Source organism: Centropristis striata, chromosome 3 (assembly GCF_030273125.1).
Source record: "Centropristis striata isolate RG_2023a ecotype Rhode Island chromosome 3, C.striata_1.0, whole genome shotgun sequence".
Classification (NCBI taxonomy): Eukaryota; Metazoa; Chordata; class Actinopteri; order Perciformes; family Serranidae; genus Centropristis; species Centropristis striata.
The window spans coordinates 14,415,104-14,440,434 of record NC_081519.1 but is presented as its reverse complement, the minus strand read 5'-3'; the positions used below and the strand labels follow the sequence as shown (position 1 = coordinate 14,440,434).

Sequence of the window (25,331 nt, the reverse complement as noted above, 5' to 3'; positions counted from 1 at the left end):
TTTTAGTTTTGTCTATTTTGGATCTTTTTTGTGTCTTTTGGTAATTCTGTGTATTTTTTGGTCATTTTGTATCTTTAAGTCATTTTGTCTTTTAGTAATTTTGTCTTTTTTTTGGTCATTTTGACCAAAAATGACCCCCAGGTAATTTGAGTTTGAGACCCCTGGTTTAAATAAAAGATTGTGCTGACTGAATAGCACTCAAAGGACATTTTATGTGAAAACCGTGGACCGGAAGTGGTGTTGGGCTGGTGGAGGCGCTACGCAGCAGAGCTCCAGGGGAAAGGTCCACTATGGCTGAGGTAAGGCTTTTGGTGGCTTATTCGTTTAATATTGACGTGATATTGGCTGCCTGCATGTTTAACATGGTTACAGCGATTTTTTAAAATCGTATCTGGATGATAAAGGCTGTCATTGGCATTGACTTTCGATTGGCGTTGATGGGTCAGCAAACGTAAGCTAACATGTTATTAGCTAGCTAACGTTACCTCATAAGCGGATCGTAGTATTAAATATTTTATAATGTACTGTTTCATAATGTCCAGTGGCCCACATCATGGGAGTCAATATTACATAAGTGGTAACTGTCTTTGGTTTAGATTGTTATATCCTTTATAACACAAAGACATTAGATGTGGTAGCAATTATCGCTAGCTTGATAACGTTAGCTTACGTATTGTGAGTTTAAATTGTAGCTTGTTTTACAGTAGCAGCTACTGCCCGTACTTTTCAGATATCGTCACCCTGTTAAAATAATCGCCTGACTCATTTTTTTAAAGTTTTGCAGGAAACACAAAAAACTTCACCAAAAGTGTAACATATGACATTTATTGATCGTTTCACTCAAAGAGAATGTAACAAAGGATGGCTATGGCATAGTAATAACACTGTATGTAAATTATGTAACTTAAGATAAATAAATGACTTAGGCAATTTTTTGAACATGCCTTTGTGACTTAAGCAAGATATGGTAACACTTCATTTTAAAGGTGTCTACATAAGAGTCACAGAAGTCTGTCAGAAACATGACAAGTACGAGTATTAATGTTACTTGAAAGTGTCACTAATGCTCATGATACTTGTCATGTCATGTTTATAACACGCTCATGTCACTCTTATATAGACACCTTCAAAATAAAGTGTTACCAGTCACAAAGGCATGTTCAAAAAATTGCCTAAGTCACATTTTATTTTGACTTAGGCATAATAAATCTGCTTAAGTCACACACTTGACATAGGCCATTATCTTAAAGGGGTAAAATCACATGATCTGATCAACTGAGGATGTAGGCGATTTTACCATAGGTGGCCGGCGTCATGAGGTGATTTAGGCAAAAAAAAACCCAATTTTGACAAAAAATGACTTAGCCGATTATTTTAACAGTGTGACGATAAACTCCATGGATGACAGCTGCCTAAATTTTGGTTGTTTGTTCAGACCCACAGTTTACAGGACCTCCAGCAGCCAGCTGTCTCCTCCAAGGTGTTTGTCCAAAGAGACTACAGCTCAGGAACCATCTCCAGGTTCCAGACCAAGTTCCCCTCTGAACTTGAGTCAAGGGTATGCACAGTGTTTACATGGATTTCTTGATTGTTGGCTGAATATTAAATCAGTATGAATGAAGTAATGAAACTCTTTGTGTGGTTTCAGCTTGATAAGCAGCAGTTTGAGGAAACTATCCAGACCCTAAACAACTTGTATGCAGAGGCAGAAAAACTAGGGGGGAAGTCTTACTTGGAAGGCTGTCTGGGTTGTGTAACTGCCTATACAATATTCCTTTGTATGGAGACACACTATGAAAAGGTAAAACTCTGTTGGTGTCATGCTGCGTGCATTGTCAGCTCTTGTCATTTTTGCCTCTGGTTGATTGGATGGGTCTACATATCATTGTGTATCTTAGATGTGTGTGCTACTGTCTGTCTCTCTGTGTGCAGGTGTTAAAGAAGATTGCTAGGTTCATTAAGGACCAGAATGAAAAGATATATGCTCCCAGAGGTTTGCTGTTGACTGACCCCATTGAGAGAGGCCTCAGAGTCGTATCCTTTACCTGATATATGGCAGTGAACAGAAAAATAGAAGAGTAATGAAATTAAACTGCTCACTGGTAGGTTTTGCCGCCTTTTGCCTGCCTCATCTATACATATTTTCAGCTACATGCGTGATGTATGTGTTATTCTACATACTAATTAGTGTCTTCTCTACCTTAGAGAAATATAAGACATCATTATGTTAGGTTGTACATTTAAACAAAGGTGGTGTTACCCAGTGTATGCCAAAAAATATTTTGATAATAACATAAGAAAATATGCATGTAGCATTGTGTGTTTTCCTTAACTTGCTATCTTCTAGGTTGAAATTACCATCTTTGAAGACAGAAGTATTGGCTCCGGAAGATAAAAACCTTGGGGTATGGACTTCTTCTGGTGTATTTCAATGAAGAGTCAGGTCCACTGAAAAAGTTTTAAATTTGACATGTTCCCTTAACTCAATTAATTAGGATTTTATTTAGGGATTTTCCCCTGACATCAGTCATGACACTTCTAAAAAGACATTTTTTAGCCACAGTCAAATTGATCTCTGACCACTTTTAATTCCATAATTTCTAATGAGGTCCAATTTAGCAGAAAATGTACTCCAAAAAGTAAAATAAACCATCACACTGACATCTCCATTGTCTGTACATATTGCATATTTTTTTAATAACAATAGAATTTTCTTCTTTCTCTCTACCTCCCTGTATAGGCTGATGACTCTGACCAGATATTCTTCAATTGTCTGGCAGCACATACTCAAATTTCTGCTTAACCTGAATGGATGTATATAATTTTGATCTGATTTTTCTCTGTTATTTATAAATACTCTACTGTCTGCTCTTCCTTATATGTTTGTAATTGTGTTTTCATGTCTTTTTATACATGCAGTGATGTATAAATTCTGTCCTTGTTGATGAAGATTGGTCTTTATGAACAGTGCCATTGTGTTAAATAACATTTTTTTGGATTGTGGTGAATATAAGTGATTTACTTGTTTATTTTTTGGCAAATAATGAAAAGTCAAAAAGTGTAGTCACCAAGAACTGTGATGAGAATATGGAAGGAGTGGTTGGTACAGTCTGCAAACAGTCATTATGTTATGGGCAGTGCTCCACAGTATTAACAGGCTGGTTGTTGCCTTTGGAAGATGTTTTCTTTTCTGCGCATGACTGTGATTTTGTTGGGGGTGGGGTGGGGTGGGGTGGTTCATTGCTTGTAAAACATGAACATTGAAAGTTCTGAACTGGAATTTTGTGAATGAAGATGGAGCATGTTTATTGTTAAGTCCATCACAAAGTAACAATACCTCATGTCACTTTCCATCTCTCTGTCATATTACAAGGTCACAATCTCCCAAATCACATTCAACAGTCCTGGTACATGTTTCTCATAAGATCTACTATCTATTGTTTAATCTATCTATTGTGAATGCCATCCCCATTTCCATTATCACCACAGAACACCACAGAAACCTTAAACGCTCCCAACTTCACAGATGATTGCTCTTGTTTGTGTTTAATACAGCTGATGTACTTTTCTTACAAATGTTATTCTGTTTTATCTGAATAAATAGCCTTTTCCTGAAATATGTACAGTATAGCTCCTTTTGTTTAACCTATTTTCAACATCAAAGTGCATAACGCTATGAAGAGTATAAGAGGTAGCATTGTTTGTGGGCACTGGATTCCAGAATTGGTGTTTGGTTTGAATAAGTATTTCTACATAAACTGTAATGGCATTTCACTTTTGTTTGGTTTCGGTTAGGTGTGTCACAAAAGACTTAAACTGACAATAATTGTAATAAAAAAGAAAAGAAACATTGAAATATTAATAATTGACACTTGACAATATTGTGTAAACAACGAGTGCCTGGTAATTATTTCCTTTTCTTTATGTTTCCACTTTGTTATATAGTTGTGGTTACAGACTCTGACACTGTATTTTCATTGTAATTTCTTTTGACAAAAAGACAATAATGCAAAATAAAACTAAGGATGATCTTGAGTGATAGCATTATCATTAAAAATATGTTTTATATATATATTTTATAGATATCGCTTTCGTCTATCAATTTGGCCACGATTATCATATCGTCACACTGTTAAAATAATTTTCGAAAGTCATTTTTTAATTTTTTTTTTTTTTGCCTAAATCATCTCATGACGCCGGCCACCAATGGTACAATCGCCTACATCCTAAATTGATCAGATCATGTGATTTTACCCCTTTAAGATAATGGCCTATGTCAAGTGTGTGACTTAAACGGATTTATTATGCCTAAATCAAAATAAAATGTGACTTAGGCAATTTTTTGAACATGCCTTTGTGACTTAAGCAAGATATGGCAACACTTTATTTTGAAGGTGTCTACATAAGAGTGACATGAGCATATCATAAACATGACATGGGATGTGTCATGAACATTAATGACACTTTGAAGTAACATTTAGGCTCATGATTCTTGTCATGTCATGTTTCTGACAGGCTTGTGTGACTCTTATGTAGACACCTTCAGTGTGAGTGATTTATTTCTCTTAAGTTACATAATTTACATACAGTGTTATTACTATGCCAATAGCCATCCTTTGTTACACTCTTCTTGAGTGAATGTTACACTTTTGGTGACGTTTTTTGTGATTCCTGCAAAACTTGAAAAAATTAGTTGGGCGATTATTTTAACAGGGTGACGATATAATGAAATCTGACATCATGACAGTTCTTCTCTTTGCTCGAGCTGTCGAAATGTCGCTTTTATTTTGAAGGAATCGGACCGGATATCGTGCTGCTTCTGAAGGAACGGCAAAAAAAGCAAACATCTGTTTCCGGAAGCTAAATAATTAAAGCTAACTGAAGTGAACCACTGCTGACTGTAGCATTAATTGTAGTCACCTGCGCCCCTACAGACACAGCATCTAATTAAAACAACGTTAACCGTAACGGTAAGCCCGCTATTTATTTACCGGCAAGCTCTAGCTAACGTCTGGTAGACTGACAGTTAACGTGTACTCACGTGTGTTAACGGTAACCAGAGTCGGATAGCTTTGTTTTGAGTTGTTATTGTGTGGTTTAGGAAATTAAAACACATCATAAAAAGCTAACTTTCTGCTCTACTTAAGCTGAAATAACGTAACGTTAGGTATTGGTACTTTGGCTAACCTGGTTGCTAGCTGAGGTTACTGCTCACTGTTCACAGGTACCATCATTTTCTGTCCACCCTGGCGTTTCCTTGTTTCGATGGCATTTATCTCCCAAAGCAAGAAAATACATTTTTGCATCATGTCAAGGATGAGCTGGAAACATACCGACAGAAGGGCAACCGCAAGAGGTAAGTTAAGAATCGTCACACTGTTAAAATAATCGCCTAAGTCATTTTTTGTCAAAATTGTTGTTGTTTTTTTTGCCTAAATCATCTCCCCATGATGCCGGCCACCTCTGGTAAAATCACCTCCATCCTCAGTTGATCAGATCATGTGATTTTACCCCTTTAAGATCATCACTTCTTTGACAATTTGCCACATTCATAGGCATCAGATAAGAACCCAGCAAAGAAGAGCTAGAGGGAGATTGTTTAGTTATCAGTTTAGTTTATCAGTGTTTTATTGTTGACACTAATATTGGTAACACTTTATTTTGAAGGTGTCTACATAAGAGTGACATGAGCGTGTCATAAACATGACATGGGATGTGTCATGAACATTAATGACACTTTGAAGTAACATTAATGCTCATGATACTTCTCATGTCATGTTTCTAAGTAATTTATTTCTCTTAAGTTACATAATATACACAGATTGTTATTACTATGCTAATAGCCATCCTTTGTTACATCCTTTTTGAGTGAAATGATCAATAAATGTCATATGTTACACTTTTGGTGAAGTTTTTTGGTTTTCCTGCAAAATTTGAAAAAATGAGTTAGGCAATTATTATTTTAACAGGGGGAAGGAATATAAAATACATGACTAGGAGGACATTTAACCATTAGTCATATGATTGTTTTAAACTCAGCTACATTTGTCAGACAAAATATGTTTTTATAATTCCATTTTACATCTTTCTCCCATCCTCCTAAAGACGTACGAGCTTATGGATACCATTGAATTAAGTTAGTGAACCTCTTGTGAAATCACTGGCCACTCTGTTTGGCTCTGTGCTTTATTATGAATTTATTTATTTTCAGCGAGACAAATATTGTATTCAGTACTTAAGTAATTTCTGATAAAGTAGGCCTCGCCAGCAGTGTTACAGCTGTGACAGGTTGTGCTTGTTGTGTGTGTTCACAGTGCACTTATTTCTTCTGCTATTGCAGAAAAGGATCCTGATGACATTGTGTATGAAATGTATTTAATCGAGTTGTCTTATTTCCATTAAATCCTTAATGCCAAGTTTATGGTATTACAATTTTGAAGTTGCAAAGAAAATATGACCTTATTGTATTTCTCTGTTTTCCTGCCCTCTGTGTCCCTGTTCAGGGTGCTCCTGTTCCCCGCTCTACCCAGCAGACTGCGATACCTGATCCACAGGACCATAGAGGACCTGCCAGAGCTCACCACCTTCTCAGTAGGGGAGAGCTGGTGCCGTAGGGTAGTGGTCTGCCATTCTGAGCTCAGGTACTTAATGTAGACAAGATTTTAGGTATTTGATACATGATACATTATTATTATTATTATTACTATTATTATTATTATATATTATATTATTTTACTTGTAATTACTTTATTTATATTTTTCATTTTATTTTTATATTGTTTATTATCTATTATTACATATTATATTATATACTGTATTATTATTATATACCGTCTAGTCACTATAGCATTGTTGCCATCATATCACCAGTTTAATTATTACCATCATCTTGCCAACCTACCAACTGATCTTCTTTTTTAACTTCTTAAGTGTCCTTGTTCCATTCTGTGTTTTTTTTCTATTGTTGTTTTATTTATGCTACCTCAGTATGTTATTCTATTGTATTTTATTGTACTTGAATACCGGACAATTTCCCTTCGGGATGAATAAAGTTATCTATCTATCTATCTATCTATCTATCTATCTATCTATCTATCTATCTATCTATCTATCTATCTATCTATCTATCTATCTATCTATCTATCTATCTAAACAATTTTGCTGTATTGATTAGTATGCACACTTTGTTGTTGATGTAACAAAATATGCATTTCTTTCTAGGTCCTTGTTTCATTGCTGCTGCTTGTTATATCTCAATCTCAAAGAGTCTTTTTAATTTCAATATTTTTTAATTTTTTTAGAACGCATTTCTGTAGAATTTTTTTAATAAGATGTGTTTTTTTCTCTAGGGGTGAGTTAGAGGAGGATGGTGACTGTGAGAGCAGCTTGTGTGAAGAGCCCCTAAGAAGCAGGGAGGAGATGGATGACAACTCCAAGTCTAAATGTTTGATCCCAACTCGAAGCAGAGGACCTAAGAGACCGGACAAACCGCTTTACATGCCACGAGCTGCTCGGGAGAGACTGTCCTTACAGAGCCCACAAGGACCGTCAGGAGACCAAGAGTTGCCCAGTTCAGTTTCAAGTAGTTGCAGCTGCCTTAGCAGTTCATCTGACTCTACTGTTTGTCCGGAAACTACAGGAAAAACAAAGTTCTCATCCACCTCCAGACAGGAATGTCTCCCTAATGTAGAGCAGGGTGTCCTCCACCATGTTGTGGATGGTTCAGCACTTTGTCCTCAGGAAGAGAAACAAAAGTTGGTGCTGACGCTGCATGAAGCTGAGCCCCCAGTGTGGGAACAGACTGTGTCCTGCTTCACTGACATGACTCTGGAGGAGGATGAGGAGGGCGAAGAGGACACATGCTCAGACACAGATGATGTAACTGAGGAGGTAGGCCAACTATACAACTATATATATATATTTTTTTTTTTATATATTATTAGCAGCATGGATTAACATGCATATTATATTAGAGGCTTACATGTTGTGGCGACATTAACACCATAAATTATAATGAACTATTTTATGTTTGTCCTCTCAGATCAAGGCACACCTGAAAGAGACAGTCACTGTTTCCATTCAGCACGTTCACAATGACTACTCCATTTATGAGAACGTGTGTATCAGCCCGGATAAGCTTCGCCATGTGATTGAGATCTACGACTTCCCCCAGATCTTCAAAACAGATGACCTCCTGGATGCGTTTGCAGAGTACAGGTGCGAGCAGAGATCTCTGTATATTTTTTTTAATGATTAATATATTATTTGAGTTTTCAATAACCATTTCACACACACACACACACACACACACACACACACACACACACACACATATGAACACAGCAACAAGAGTACTTAGCTAGTCACAGCACCTGGAGGAACAGTACACATAGTCAGCCACATCTATGACACTCGAATCAACTCCCGTCTTTTTACTTCTGATGATAATGCTCCAACCTATTTACCAGCCTAAAAGATAAATTGGTAACACTTTCTATGAAGACTACATCTATAGTGCATTATGAGCACATTCATAGTGAATTATAATGCTCATTATAATCAATCATAATGCATTATGACTGCACTCATAAACACATATAAAGCTTCATGATGCACTATATCAACAGTTATAAATATAGCTTATAATGACTTATAAATCCAAGTGTCTTATGAGTGCTCTTGACTGGTTATAAACTACAGGCTGACTGATGAGGCTTATAATACATTACAACTACTCATACCCCTCTATACACACACCTCAACAATCAATTGTTATAAGGACTCATAGGATGCCATAAGTATAAATAAATGATCAATGTATGCTTTAAGTAAGGTGAGGTTCATATAGACGCATCTATAATGCAGTATAGCTAATCATGATGAAACATGAAACATCATGATTAGCTATACTGCATTATAGATGCGTCTATATGAACCTGAGGTGTGTGTATAGAGGGGTATGAGTAGTTGTAATGTATTATAAGCCTCATCAGTCAGCCTGTAGTTTATAACCAGTCAAGAGCACTCATAAGACACTTGGATTTTGTTAGAAAAATTGCATGAGGAAACCTTGAAAATTGATAATCTGTCACCGACAGAAAAAATCTGTCACCAACAGAAAAAACCTCACCATTTTTCTGCGCATTCGTTGATGGGAAATGAAGAGCTGGAGACGTCCAAGTTTCTCAGTTTAACAAAAGTTTTATTACAATACGTCAAAAAATGTGCACTTTACAGAGATCTCCGGGTTCAAAATTAACTCATGTCCCTGAATACAAACAGACGTGTTTCAGTTCGTGAAATCTGAACCACGACTCCCTCCCTGGAACCCATTAAAATACTAACATTTGTTTACAAAACATGCTGGTTGATTTCTTCCAGGAAGTCCCGCCTTCTTGATCCGCTCATTCGCCAGTCTTCTTTCATACCGTCACACATCAGGCCACCTGGGCAAAACAATCCCTGCTACCCAGGACAAGGCCTTTTGGCCTGCTAACAAACTTGTTAGCACAAACATTTTTCCTTGTTATGACTTACAGACATTTTCACACGGGACTTTCACTTGGCCTTCTGTGGCCCTCCTCTCCAGACACACATACACACACACACACTCACAAATGCACATACACACACAGCAAAAACTCTGCATCAATATATCTGGATGTCATTCTTTGTGAGTTATAGAATCTTAATCAGTTTAAGCAAATGGAAAATATGTAATTAAAGTAATCATAGTTTTCTACATCAATATTAACACACAAACACAATCAATGTATCAAATCATATTGTCTGACTTAATATAAATGCATAGAGATATTTATTACAGTCAAGGTTTGACCTTTGATAGTGACCTGCGTCAGAACAGAGAACAGAGACAGAGAACAGAGAAATAAAGCATAAAATCACATACCAATATAGAAAATAATCAATTATTTTAACAATTCCCTCTTTTGGCCTAACATTCATTAGGCCAACTCAAACAAAATTATGAATAGTAGCAATATCAGTGAGCAGCAAAGCATTTCAGAGTGGATTAATGTCATTTGATATGGGGAAAAGGATTTACCTTGGTTACCATGGAGATGCAAAACACAGACAGAACAGATATGAGAAATACACACAACACACAACACCACTATGCTTGTGTCATCAATATGTCAATTTCTGTACATAATATAGTAATATTACCACCGTCCAATCTCCCCCTCGGCTCCAGGTGACACAACAGGAAGCACTATAAAGAGAGATAGCAGAGCAACACAGGACAACACATCCAAAACAATCTTTCTGTACCCATTTATCAAAAATGTTTTGCAGTATATAATGTCAAAAATAATTGACTATTTGAATATGATTTTTTCATGAATGTATGATTCTCACAGCTCTTTTTTAACCTGATATGGACTTGCCCAACATGGTTCTGTCCACTTCCTGTTGATGACCTTCAGCCACACACACACTCTCGGAGGGTCTTGCACCCTGCCAGCGCTTTTCTCTGTCTGGAGCTGTCATGTCTCCTGGACCTGTGTGGACAGGAGGCTTCCAGTGCAGTTAATGTACAGCAAAAGGACACATGATCCAACTGTGGTAAATCCAGGGGCACCCCCCTTTCACCCACAGTGGCTGGCCCTTTAAAACATTTACTGTAGAATAGTGAAGCACACTCAGTGGAAATGAAACCAAAATGTAACAAAATATCTCAGTACACTGATAACTGAATCAGTATCGGAGAATAAATTGCAAGAAATGTTGGGGCAAGAATATAAATTCAGGCAGATTGTGAGTTCAAACATCCAAAAAAAAAATTTTTTTTTTTAATTACATACAGTTCGTACCAAGCAAGTTGCCCTTTTCTTTTCTTCTCTTGTCAACACATACTAATACCTTCTTTTTTGTCTCTCTTCCCCTACGTACTCTTTTCCATCTATTACACTCACTTGATTTCAACCACCTGTCATCTATCTTTTAGCAAGATATCACATCAACTTACACAGTAAGTTGAGCAACTTTCGTTAACAATCTATATCAGTTCCAAAACATACTTTGACCAATGGGGTAAAAACAGACTGCATTTAAAACGGCTGCAATTTGCTATATAAATATATATTTGCAATATAAAGAATGGACAAAATTTAAATATGCTGACAGGACTTCTGATAAATCCCCCCTCTTTTATTTTTTTATTTTTTTATTTTTTTTTTAACTGGCCTTCAAGACAAGTTTCACTCTGTCTTTTATAATTTTGTAACCAACGTCAAGGCCAAAATGTTGTGCTATTTTTAACAGCTGCTTTTTTGCGCAGAAAGCCAACAAGCTCCACTGAAAGGAGAAATAAAAATAAAGAACAAAATAAAAAATAAAAAATAACTCAACACTTGTCATACTTGGGTGTGTGCAAAAAATCAATACAAAACCAGCCAAACACTATGGCCTAGACAGTAAACAATGCTCCCCTCTAGCTGACTACCTGACCATTACTAACTAGCTAATCTCAACCCTAGTCTTCATGTGGATGACCAGCGGTGGGTATTTAAACACTGAAACTCATGGCGAGGTGAAGCAACCAGAACTGGCCACTTCCCCCTGACCATGATGTGCTCCCGAGACAAATGCTCTAACCAGAGCCACCACAGCACTAGTAAAACAAAAAATATGACGAAACCCAAAGGGGTAACGCCACTTGGCCTCACAGGGGAACATTTGTTTACATTACAGTAACATTCTGCACACCAGTCAATTACAATTATACTATGCTTCCACACAGAGCAGGAAAAAACTAAAAAAACTCCTCCACCCAAAACACAACTCATAAAGGAAAACAAAATAAATAAAAAAACATAAACCAAAGATAAAAGTCAGAATAGGTAAATGAGTGTAACTGTTAATTTGAAAAGAAAAATGTTATGTCTCCATAAACAAAACAATCAGGCCTGAAGGAGAGAACACCAGGCAACCTTGGAGCCTCTGTCTCTCTGCCTGCTTCTCTCTTTTCTCTCTCCACACTGAAAATAACTCAAAAGATTTACTTAAAAAATATATTCTCAGTATTTGCACACAAATGATTTCAGTAAAATGTAATGCTGCAATATCAAGTAACACTCACTTGCAAGTATCAAGTAAATTTTATATTCCATAAAACATAACAGTTCTGAAGATATTAAGTAACATTTACTTAATTCCATTCCACCCAAGTTTTAAATTATATGTATTTAACCAAATTAAGTAAAGTCTATTTGTTTTTTTCATAAACAAGAACATCATTTTACTCAAAAATATAAGAACACTTTATATATCTGTACATTGTAAAAACAAAAAACAATAGCTACTCAATAAAAAATGAGGCAACAGTTTGCACGCAAGGAAGTGCCTGTCAATTAGAAACAGACAAAATTCTCTTGATTTAGAATTACATACACATAAAGATTATATTTAATATGATCAAAATAAGTAGAATACTTCTCAAACATTTTTATATTTAAAGTTACTTAAACAACTGCCTCAAAATCAAGGACACATTTATATTGAATACATTTTATCAAATATATTAAGTAAAACAAAGTGACTACAGAACAAGTCAATCAATCACCTTTGACTTTGTAAAAATAAAATACAATAAAAACTGAGCAGGTAAAATTTTAACCAAAATAGAAACTGGCAAAGCTGTTTTACTGGACATGAATACTTCATTAGATTGTGCAGGTGTCCCAATTATTTTGTACTTATTACAGATCTGGAATAGTGCTTTTTAAATATGTAGTGAAAACTTATCACCCTCTTTCAACATTCATTACAGAAATCACACACTCAGACACGCTCAAAAACGTTTCACTCACACAGACATGCTCAAAACAACTTTTGGGGGAAGGTCAAGACAGAAACAGTCTCTTAAACTTTGAGCAGTGGTGTAAGGATTATTCATACCCTTATTTAAATGGAAAAACAACCAAACAAACAAACAAAAACACATTTTTTTACAAGTACTGCATTAAAATTTGTACTAACAGTAAATTAAAGATGTATCTCCAGCAAAAGGAATTTAAAGTAAGACTTAGTATATTTTTAAAAGAAAAATATCCAAATTTTGAGTACAAGCAGGGTAGTGACTGGCCTTGACCAGTGTGTGGATACTTCCACCTATATTTTTGTATGTATAACACATAGTAATGTAGTATTTAAACTTATTATCACCATTATTAACCTACACCACCTGATACCATCCCCCACACACACACCCACGCAGCACACACTTTTCATCTCACACACCTATTTTCATCCCTATATTGAGTGAAGACATGCTCTTTAAATTTGACTTTGAAGTGTTTAATTCTTCACACATCCCATTCCAAATTTTTACTCCACTGAATGAAATGCAGAACCTTTTTTTCTATGATATATATGTTCAGATAAATTACTTTGCAACCCATGCTGAGTCAGAGATTGTATTGGACGCATTGCCCCGTGTTATGAACCAGACTGAGAAGCTTCTACAACATTTAAAAGAAATGTTGCGCTCAGACACTTGGAGTTAACTCAGTTCGCACACAGTTTTAAATACAATCTTGACAGAGTCATCAATTAAATCAACAAACCTCCCACAATCCCCACAGACAATTCTCAGAGTAGACACACAAGACGTGTAATCTTTAAATTAACTCTATGAGAACAGACCCAGCCCATACATTTCAACCCTTCATTAATCACTCTGATTGATTATTATATAAACACACATGTTAATAAAACTTCTTGATTAGAACAGTCTTAATTCAAACATTTTGATTGGAATATTGATTGGAGAAATACAGCGAGACACTTTGCCTCCTGATTTTTGGCCGGATTTTCTAAAAAGAAAATCCCCCTTTAAAATCAACACAGAGAACCGTATTCTCTGTCTTCAGGCTGGATTAAAATCACGTAATCCACCTTTTCTGCAGTTTATACAGCGGACTCCAACCGCGGATCCCTGTTTTCGGCGAGACACCCCGGTCCCCCTTTACATCAAAAAGGCCTTACAGCGGGACCGTTATCCCCTGTCTTCGAGCTGGACAGTCGTATGCCCCCTCTTTCTTCTATTTTTAGTTTATTCTATTTTAATTTTTAATTAAAATAAAATGTTTTATTTGTTTTATTTATTTTTTTATTATTTTTATTATTTTTTATAAGTCAATAAATCTTCTTGACGTATTGTATTTCTAACTATGACATCTGTTTTCTATTGACAACAACTCAATTTTGCAATTAGGCCAATTTGCACAGATTTTATTAAAAAGGTTTGTGCTCACCTTCCTTTTTTAGGGTACCCTGCTGTTGTCAACAAAGTCTGGATGTCAGTGGTATCAGCAATAATTCAGGCTGTTATCTATTTCCAAAGAGAATTACAGGTTAAATTTCAGATCAAGCATATATAAAAAATTAATTTTAATACTCACGTCCTCCAGCTTCCATTCCCCATCACGTCGGGGTCACCATTCGTTAGAAAAATTGCATGAGGAAACCTTGAAAATTGATAATCTGTCACCGACAGAAAAAATCTGTCACCAACAGAAAAAACCTCACCATTTTTCTGCGCATTCGTTGATGGGAAATGAAGAGCTGGAGACGTCCAAGTTTCTCAGTTTAACAAAAGTTTTATTACAATACGTCAAAAAATGTGCACTTTACAGAGATCTCCGGGTTCAAAATTAACTCATGTCCCTGAATACAAACAGACGTGTTTCAGTTCGTGAAATCTGAACCACGACTCCCTCCCTGGAACCCATTAAAATACTAACATTTGTTTACAAAACATGCTGGTTGATTTCTTCCAGGAAGTCCCGCCTTCTTGATCCGCTCATTCGCCAGTCTTCTTTCATACCGTCACACATCAGGCCACCTGGGCAAAACAATCCCTGCTACCCAGGACAAGGCCTTTTGGCCTGCTAACAAACTTGTTAGCACAAACATTTTTCCTTGTTATGACTTACAGACATTTTCACACGGGACTTTCACTTGGCCTTCTGTGGCCCTCCTCTCCAGACACACATACACACACACACACTCACAAATGCACATACACACACAGCAAAAACTCTGCATCAATATATCTGGATGTCATTCTTTGTGAGTTATAGAATCTTAATCAGTTTAAGCAAATGGAAAATATGTAATTAAAGTAATCATAGTTTTCTACATCAATATTAACACACAAACACAATCAATGTATCAAATCATATTGTCTGACTTAATATAAATGCATAGAGATATTTATTACAGTCAAGGTTTGACCTTTGATAGTGACCTGCGTCAGAACAGAGAACAGAGACAGAGAACAGAGAAATAAAGCATAAAATCACATACCAATATAGAAAATAATCAATTATTTTAACAATTTATAAGTCATTATAAGCTATATTTATAACTGTTGATATAGTGCATCATGAAGCTTTATATGTGTTTATGAATGCAGTCATAATGCATTATGATTGATTATAATGAGCATTATAATTCACTATGAATGCGCTCATAATGCACTATAGATGTAGTCTTCATAGAAAGTGTTACCGATAAATTTTCCGGTGCAGCCAGTTTTCCCAGTTGGATGTACCACAGAGATGGTACCGGTGCAGTGGGGGCTTTCCAATTCATAACAACCAGCTTTCGTCCAAGCATAAGCGCAGTTTGAACCCATTCAGATTCGAGTGGAGTTAAATTCTTCAATACCGTGGAATCTCCCAAGATGTACAGACTTGGAATGAAAGGGTTGTCCCGACCAGTAATTGTTTTTATATCGTCATGGATATTGGACCAAAACTCCTGTACTTTTGGGCAGCCCCATAACGTGAATGAGAGTACCATTATCTCCAGCGCACCTCCAACAACCTGCATTCTCCCGTAACCCTATTCTGTGTAACCTGGAGGGGTCGAATAAACTCTATGCAATATTTTAAATTGAATTAGACGTGTTTTCAGTTCTCTTGACATAATTTTTGGATTTTTAAGGGTCAAACTCCAGTTTTCTACTGGGATGTTGATATTAAGATCAGCTTCCCATGTCAGTCTAAGGGCTGACAAATCTTCCTCAGAGTTTAGGAGCAGCATGGAGTAATACGCTGATGCCTCATCACCCTTACCAAAAATAGATAGAACACAATGCCAGATGTCCACCCTAGGGGGAGCTATGGAGGTTGAGCCAAAAGTCTGCACCAGTAAATGTCTCAGTTGCAAATAACTCCAAAATTGTTTATGTGGCACATCAAATCGTTCTTTTATGTCGTTAAATGACCTCAATGTTCCATCATCATAAAGACCACCTAAAACCAGATCTCTGTATATTAATCAGTCCTGCCTGTGTTGCCTTGAAGTCCTGAAGAGTATCTGTTTTTCTCACATCCCTCTGATGGATACTATATTTGCAAAAACAAGTTTCCCAGACCATTAAATGTCTTGCCTTTGTAATGTATTCAATTAAATGTAGGCCATAAAGGATTTGCAAACGATTGCATTCTTTTTAAAAATGTCCCAACTTTTTTGGAATCGAGGTTGAACTAAGGTTTTAGCAAAACAATGCATGTGTATGGACTGCATTTGTATAGCATTTTTCTCGTCTTTAGCAATCACTCAAAGCACTTTTACACTTCAGTCAGTATTTACACATTCATACACACACATTCACACAAGGTGCCACCTGCTTATCAGGAACGTAAACACATTCATACACCGATCTCACACAGAGGGCACAGCTGTGAGCAGGGTTCAGTATGCGAGAAAAACATTTTCCTCATGAATTCGAAGTAACACGGGATGAGTAATTCATACATACAAATCATTTTGGCTGTAAAGTATTCCATCTAAGATCTCAAACTATTAATCCAACTACCAAACTCTGTGCTTATGAGCTTTCCTGTCTGTTGCAGTGAAGGTGGAATGAAGATCGAGTGGGTAGACGACACACATGCCCTGGGGATTTTCTCCAGCGAGACTGCAGGTATGGGTCTTCACTGCACAGTGAATGTGACACTGGGCTTAAAACTTTTCTGTTCAGGGAGGCATTTTTAGGCTGTCCCTAGATGTTTTTATTTTGTTTCTGCATAATGTACTTTATTACCCGTGTCTTTTATTTTGTATTTTTTATCTACTGCTGATTTTAATGAGTTTTCTCTTTCTTGTTTCTGGTTTCTGTAGCACTTTGAGATTTCTGTATGAAAAGTGCTTTACAAATAAAATGTATTATTATTATTATTATTATTATTAAATGGTGAATGACAGAATGATTAAAAACGTACTAATGTACAGCTATGTCACGTGCAGCACTCCAGGCGCTCTCCATCTCACATCCAATGCTGAAGGCGAGAGAACTGGCTAAAGGCAGTAAAAAAGCCAAAGGCAAAGCCATCAGACGAGCAGGTAGGTGATTCACTCGGTTTATTTGAGCACTGTAGCTACTTGGAATAATATGCTTGATTTGGCGTGTGAGACATCTTAATCAATGCTGTCTTTATTTTATTAATATCAGGGAGCCTTTCTGTGGCATCTAATATTTAGTCTGGGACTTAGTTTTTTGTTGAAACACTGGATGATTTGGATTAGATGGTTGTTTCTGTGCCTTCATCCAGAGTTTATCCAGCCAGTGAAGGAACGTCCGAGGACTGACTGTGCTGTTGCCAGGCGGATGGTGACCAGAGCCCTGGGGCTGCAGGGCCGAGGCAGGGTGCAGCGGTACTGAAGGGAATTCAACACACTGTCGGCTAATACAGGTGAACAGACTAACACAAGTCACGTCAGCGTTGCGTATGACGTTGCAAATAGGTAACACTCTAATCAATGAGAGCATTTCCACCGGGCGCGTAACGTTACTGCAGCGTCGCGTCAGCGTCTCTACGCGAGCATTAGGTAGGACTTCTATTTCTCCGCGAGACGCTGCCAAATCGCTTAAATCTCAACAGAGCAGATCGCACCAGACAGGAAGTCCGACTCAGAATCAGCGTAAAACACTTCCGCCCCTTTCAAAATAAACACAATATGCAGTTCATGCAGCCTAAAACTACTTCACATCAACATTATGTTATGACCGGGGCACCAGATCAGCAATCAATCAATCAAAGGGTCTCAGAGGATCGGCGACACGGAAGACAAGAGACTGATTGTTGAAGTGGAACATCATACAATCATTTATGACATAACATATTGTTTTTATAAGGATAGATGGTCAGATCAACATATCTTTCACCTCAGAGAAGCAAAGTAAGTTGGTTTTTGTTGTTGTTGTTTACTTTATACACACAGTTTATCCATAGACTGTATAAATAGAGTTTAAAGATTATCACGGGATCTTGCGGTCTCCCGTATGGTCAGGATTATCGCGTGATCTCGTTATCTCGCGTGTATACGGCCGGCTCGCTAAGCTGACGTGCTGCTGCTGTAACGCGCCCGGTGTGAATTGACAGATGCAGCAAAAACGCTGTGGAGACGTGCTGCTGCTGTAACGCGTCCGGTGGAAATCCCCAGTAAGGCATTTTCCAAATCCACACAGGAACATGTGTTTGCTGAGGAGTTGTTGGAAATAAATTATTTCCCCTTTCCATTCTTTGTCAAACTAAAACACCAGGGTGATCAATAAACTTGGAATAATACAAGTAAAACCATTTTAACCGTTATAAAACGTTAATGTGAATTGGATTTCTGCTTTCACCAATATTTATTTTCAAAAATGTAATGCTTTTTCCACATTCATCCTTGCATACAAAATATAACCAGTCAGGCAGCAGGCAACAAGTACTCTTTTTAAAATGAAGGATTCTTGAATTTGCTACATTTAAAAAAACTAATTCACAAAACAATTAAAAATGCATTTTCACATACAATTGTGGCTTTAGCAGTACATCCACAATGTTCTCATAGTCCCTGATGGTAATGTAACAAAACTGAAGCTGAGGGGATGCACAGATGATGAAGATGAACATGTGTGTCTAACAAGAAAAAATAATAATAAATAAAACATAAAAACATAAAAGCACATTCCTACCTAGTTCTGACAATTAATGACTGAAAATCTTCACAGATTGTCAGAAACACTGTAGGAAAAAGATCCAAGCAACTGTTCTTATAGATTTCTGTTGAGCACTGACAGAAAAAAGAAATACAACTTTAGGTAGCCTATATTACAGTTTTGGTTACAGATGATCATCCTTTATAGAAAATTAAATACAGGAGAACAGGAGATTGTGCCATTTTGCTCAACAGTAATAATAATCTTGTTCTGTATTTATTTTCAGTTTTTCAAGCCTTTAACTAGTCAATACTGTAAGCGTGACAAAACACCCCTCTTTTATTAAATTGTTTTGTGGTAAACATAACAGTGCATGATCATTTTTAGCACCAGGTATAGCAACAACATCAACATTAAGGTGAAGGTCTAACCTAATGGTTTTTGGTTTAAGGCTTTTTCAAAGTCTTGGAATTTTGGCCTAGCCGGCACAAGTTATTTCCAACTTAAAGAAGCGATTTGGCTTTAACCCTCCCTGACATCTCCCCAGTTAGCACCAGGTCGAAACCTACATTTCACTGTCAATAAAGGCACTAAGAGATAGGGACACTTTTGTACAGCTGAATGTGGGTAATAGATTTTGTAAGCAAGCAGTTCATTGTTTGTTGTAGCTGTTGAGCTCAGGGCTCAACAACAACCCAGCACGGCTCCAAGGAAGCAGAACCGTCCAGGCCCCTCTAGTGGTTGTCAAATATTAACATATGCTTCCCTAATGTCCGTCCGTCTGTGTCTTCCATCTTTGGTCTACCTGTGTGAAATCTGGTTGTTCAGCAATCCAGGGAACATTTCCTCTGTTTCTGAACTCCGTGAGCCACCTGTGAAATCACACCAGGAAAAATGATTAGACGATACAGCAGAACATGATCTAGATGTTAAAGCTCCTGGTCATACAAATCTAGATTTAAGACTGAAGCACTCCTTTGAACTGATGAAATTGAAGCATCCGAACAAGCCTTACTGACATTAACAACCCCACGATGTGATGTGATGTGACGTGACCATATACAGTACAGGCCAAAAGTTTGGACACACACCTTCTCATTCAATGCATTTTCTTTATTTTCATGACTATTTACACTGTAGACTCTCACTGAAGGCATCAAAACTATGAATGAACACATATGGAATTATGTACTTAACAAAAAAAGTGTGAAATAACTGAAAACATGTCTTCTATTTTAGATTCCTCAAAGTAACCACCCTTTGCTTACTAGAATATAAGACATGTTTTCAGTTATTTCACACTTTTTTGTTAAGTACATAATTCCACATGTGTTCATTAATAGTTTTGATGAATCTACAATGTAAATAGTCATGAAAATAAAGGAAATGCATTGAATGAGAAGGTGTGTCCAAACTTTTGGCCTGTACTGTACATCGAGAAAATGATTTTATTTAAGTTGCATTGCCACACAAGTCGAGTGCTCTCAATGTCAAAAAACTTTTTCCATCTAGGTTTGACGATACTTTGAGTATTTTACATTTAAATTTAGATTGAATATGGAGATTTAACTTTTATATTCTACATAATAAACATATTGCTAATACTTACAAATAATGTGTTCATGAATTTCTGTCTCAACTGTGAGGAAAGTGAGCTAATTATTTTGAAATATGTCAGCTTGGAAATTGATTGCGTCCCATAGTTATGATATATCTTAGGGGTGGGCGATATGGCCCTAAAAGAATATCACGATATTTCAGGCTATTTTTGCGATAACGATATTCTTGATGATATAACCAAATACTTAAAAATATATAGAAAATATGATTTTTTTTTTTTTAGTCTGTATGAATAAATAAAAATCTTAAATGTAGTGTGAAGTGCAAATCTCAACAGTTGCCAAATCCCAAAAAAATTTACTCTTGACTCTTGAGTATGAGAAAATAATAAAAAATAACCATTTAGGGGTTCCGGGGTCAAATTTTAATGACATTTTGTAAAGGACAAATAAGGTTCTTGTATGTTTAATTTAAGGCATCTTATTTTGACAGTCTTCTTGTAAGTTCTGTGGTGGATTCTGTTAACATATTGTGCTCTTATTTTGAAAGCTGCATGTGTTTAGCGACAGAGAGTAAGTAGCTTTTTGTGATTAAAACAACTTTAATTGTTAGCTAATGTTAGCTCGTGGCTAACGAAATGCATAATGCAGCAGTGTGTTTGGAGGGCAGCTCGGTATAGTCAGTTGTGTAAGTGTGTGAATGTACGCCACTACATCAAGAAGTAGGAATGTTGCCAATATCATGATATGCATTTTTTTTAACCATAAAAAATATATACCGATATTATTGTGAACGATACGATATGGCACACCCCTAATATATCTTTTTAAAATATCATCTAACATGCTTTCTTTTTTCTACAGGAAGGTCCAGCAGAGTTCTGTCGCCACTCATTGGCCCTCTATAGAGGCTTCACAGCGAGCTGATTATGAGGAGTATAAACGCCGTCCAGTACTGTCCGCCTCCTTCACTGACCGCTATAACTGGTTAGCGTGGTGAAGGAGAAGGACATATCAGCAGCATTCACCTTGCTGAACCACAACCAGCCTCAAAGTTACTGTTCTGTTGGTGAATGTGACCCTTTTGGACATTATTGTTGTGGTTCCTGCTGTTCACTGTTCACTAATAATTAAATTTAGAAGAATTATTAATTAATTCAATGCAAACCATTATTTCATATAGAAAAGGCACTGCAGAAAACTGGAGAAAGCTCTCAGCTTGTTTTGATTAGATTGCATGTTGCCTTGAAAGTAAAGTGTGTTTAAGGCTGTTTAATTTCCAGGCAGGGGTTTTGTTTGTTTCCTCCTTGTCCAGGTGATGCATAAATCTATGTAAATAGTCCTTTTTTTTTTTTACTTAATGTTGAATTCCTCCACAGATTAATTCTCAGGATTTGGTTAAAGAAACATGTTAAATTGTGTGCTGTAATTATAGCCAGATTTTATATGGAGTGCACAACTCCAACTGACAGATGTAATGTAGATCCAGTAACAGAATCAAATCTGTTTAAAAAAAAATGTAACACTAAGTATTATTTTCTAAAGCCAGCATTTCTGTTGCAAAGAAAAACACATGTGACAGCAATGTTATGCTGGAATAGATATTTTCTAATGTTTAAGTTCATTTTAAAATGTTTATTTTTTGTAAACAAGTTGCAAGATGTTCAGTTTTTAATATTTATTATTTTCCTTTAAATAATACAAAACTACCTTGTACCTTGTTGCCAGTTGTTTTTAAGTTCTTTCTCACTCAACATTAAAGAAAACTTGGAAAGTTTTTAATTAGCTGAAGATTGAGCTTTGGAAACTTAGGAGTGTTACGCTCTTTATCCCTGTACTGTACTGTTATTTAGTCCCAGTCTTGCCTCTGTAAAGGGGGTTGCAGAATGCCTTTAAATAGGAAATATTTACGTTTTTATTTTGTAAAAGATGAGATGAGTATTTTATTTTTTGTCATACAGAAAAGGAATGTTTCCCTGAAATTATCTTTTGTGCCTGATGTGGGAGAGACAGGACTTATTCTATAGTATGACTCTAAGAATGACCATGTTGGTCACTTGAAGAGTCTTACTACACATGGTCTAACTTTATTGTTGTATAAAAAAATGTGTTTAATAAACATAGTGCAGCTAGTATAAGGACAGTAACACTTTATGATTTGTTGGTGTTAAAATCCTGACTAATCCTGTAACACAAGTATTTTTACATCTACATCAGATGAATCGTATTAAAAAACTAACCCAGATTGTACAAAACCCCCACAACTAAACCGTGCAAGATGTTGTCTTTTCATTTTAAGGTGAATGTTGCTTTCATGAAAAATCTAAATATATTATGCAATCTTAATATAATAATTTTAATTGTAGGTAAAATATAGTTTTGACAAAAATGCAAGGGAAATTCTTATATGGTAATAGTCTCACCTATATTACAGTTGTATGTCCATATCCGCTGTCCATCGTACCTGGAGCGGCACTTCATAATGTTGTTGGTGTAATCTGATTCTGCAACCTCATAATTGGGGTTTATCACAACCTGAGAGAGCAAAAAAACAATGTTGGTTAAACATCTAACAAGAAACCACCTCATTCACTTATACATAGTTGTTTTTAAAGTACACTGCAAAAAAAGAAAAGTTTGGTGAACTCAAAATTTCAAGGCAACAAACTTCAATAAAATTTTAAGTTGGACAATTAAACTAAATATTTTAAGTTTTGTTTTGAGTTTGCTCAGCTCTGAATTTCTCTGGCACGATTGTAACGCCGCTATGAAATGTCAGTTAATGTTGTGACCACAGTTTTGAGTTAGCATTGATGCGCTAATGGCTACTCTTGTAGCTGTAACAAGCAGCGCCGCTAGCATCAGTTAGCCGCTAGCATCAGCTAGCCGATAGCATCAGTCAGCCAGTTAGCCTTTGTTGTGCTAACTTACATTATTGCCCTAAATGTCAGTAATTTATATTTCCAAGTTTTACCAAATTAAATCACTGTTTTAGGCCAAAAAATAACAGAGATTAAGTGATTGGCAGTGGACTGAGATGGTGGCAGGGTGACAGAACTGTCTGAAAAAGAATATAATACTGCAACTGAATCCAATGGATTTTCTAGTGGAGGCTGTCAGTTTGTCTTGCATATCAGATAATTGGAAATTTGGTTTCTAAAGCGGCCAAAGTGTCCGTCAGAAGGGCCTGTGTCCTTCAGCAACCCCTTGTTAAAGTCTGAATAAGAGTATACTCCGGCTGAAGCAAAAGCAGATGCAGGGAAAGTCTTTGTATCTGTTTTTTCTGTAAGACCACGCTGGCTGGAGATGAGACAATGTTTCCAGCAGCAGATGGACCGCATCTACTCTGGCTACACTGAAAGAACCGAATGTTCTACCTGGAAGATGTAGTCGCCGGGCTTCAGGTCTGTGATGTCAATCCACTGACAGTCAATGTCGTGCCTGTAGGTATCCCAGCAGCCAACTGTGATGCCTTGGGCCCCGAAGTTTGCACATTCATACCTCTTCTGGATACCTGTCAGCATTCAGCACAGTTTAAGTTTTGATATTAAGACATTCAGATATTTTCATCAAATCAAACATGCAACAACAAAGATGACAGGAAATCATTCTCAAGACAGAATGGGTAGGATTTGTCTAAAGCAGTGTGTAAACACAACATTCAAAGTTGGCACCTCCTCCCCAGTTCAACAACAATAAACCAGCAAGAACGTTCTTCAGTCTTGCAAGCTAATAGGCAAGTATTTGTGTACTCAGATGATGCTAGGAACAGTGCCATGCCCAGAACCGTTCCGACCGCAGCATAATTAAATTGAAAGAGAAAATTAGAGAGAGGGCAGGCTTTCTGCAGGTACAGACACCGTTCTTGCTAGTCACAGGTGATGACTAAGAGAGATTACTTTTGTATGAGTCTATACAGGGAAAATCCTACTCATTGTGCCTACAAACCAGAACTCAGTAGCACAATTCTGCACAAAGCCACAGTTAGTAATAAAAAATAAAAAGGCAAAGAACATTTACCTTCATCACAGTGAGTGTCCTCCAGACAGAAGCTGGCTTTGTGTCCCTCTGCCACTTTAGTGCCGTTTAGACTGAATAAGTCATAGTGGGTGAAAACCTCCATACTGTGGTAATGTCTGGATTGGACATGGAAAACACAATGTTGAAACATCCTATATTCACCTACAGTACAGGCCAAAAGTTTGGACACACACCTACTCATTCAATGCGTTTTTCTTTATTTTCATGACTATTTACATTGTAGATTCTCACTGAAGGCATCAAAACTATGAATGAACACATATGGAATTATGTACTTAACAAAAAAAGTGTGAAATAACTGAAAACATGTCTTGTATTTTAGATTCCTCAAAGTAACCACCCTTTGCTTACTAGAATATAAGACATGTTTTCAGTTATTTCACACTTTTTTGTTAACCTCCTGAGACCCAAGCTTTTGTTTGGCATGTGTTAGTTTCTCCTAGATATTTTGGATCAGTAGGACCTGGTTAGTACCAAAACTAAGCATTGTCTTTGAACAGGAAGTAGTTTTTGAATTTTTTTTTTTTTTTACTGTATAACACAATTAATTCGGCAGTGTATAAAACTGTTTATTTCCTTACATTTACACCCTCTTACTTAAAGAATGATAGTAAAAGTCTATTCGTTCTCAAATGAATACTTCCTGATCAGCAGTGTCGTAGCTTGTTTTCTATTGCTAAAAATAGTCAAACTTGCACAGAATATCAAACTACAAACATTATTAAGCACAAATAAACAAGTTTTAACCATAAAATCTGATCAGCTTTTGT

The 25,331-nt window shown here is 36.6% G+C and overlaps 3 protein-coding genes across 3 annotated transcripts in view; 2 read left to right on the top strand and 1 right to left on the bottom strand.

Moving 5' to 3' along the window:
- Positions 1 to 151: 151 nt before the first annotated feature.
- Positions 152 to 4,033, top strand: golga7 (golgin A7). The gene is made up of 6 exons (XM_059329246.1): positions 152 to 299; positions 1,436 to 1,558; positions 1,649 to 1,801; positions 1,933 to 2,034; positions 2,348 to 2,405; positions 2,741 to 4,033. The coding sequence occupies exons 1-5, from the start codon at positions 291 to 293 to the stop codon at positions 2,393 to 2,395; spliced, it is 435 nt and encodes a 144-aa protein (XP_059185229.1). The 5' UTR covers positions 152 to 290; the 3' UTR covers positions 2,396 to 2,405; positions 2,741 to 4,033.
- r3hcc1 (R3H domain and coiled-coil containing 1) lies at positions 3,302 to 22,789 on the top strand. The gene is made up of 9 exons (XM_059330384.1): positions 3,302 to 3,327; positions 5,225 to 5,356; positions 6,504 to 6,641; positions 7,350 to 7,890; positions 8,042 to 8,217; positions 16,890 to 16,960; positions 17,284 to 17,379; positions 17,589 to 17,729; positions 21,385 to 22,789. The coding sequence occupies exons 1-8, from the start codon at positions 3,302 to 3,304 to the stop codon at positions 17,696 to 17,698; spliced, it is 1,290 nt and encodes a 429-aa protein (XP_059186367.1). The 3' UTR covers positions 17,699 to 17,729; positions 21,385 to 22,789.
- LOC131968165 (lysyl oxidase homolog 2A-like) overlaps positions 18,456 to 25,331 on the bottom strand; it is a 36,043-nt gene continuing 29,167 nt past the window's right edge. The window contains exons 11-14 of the mRNA XM_059328918.1: positions 24,541 to 24,656; positions 23,898 to 24,034; positions 22,944 to 23,055; positions 18,456 to 19,833 (exon numbers count right to left, since the gene is read on the bottom strand). Coding sequence (XP_059184901.1) covers positions 19,763 to 19,833; positions 22,944 to 23,055; positions 23,898 to 24,034; positions 24,541 to 24,656 — 436 coding nt within the window. The 3' untranslated portion in view covers positions 18,456 to 19,762. The remainder of the gene's footprint in view (positions 19,834 to 22,943; positions 23,056 to 23,897; positions 24,035 to 24,540; positions 24,657 to 25,331) is intronic.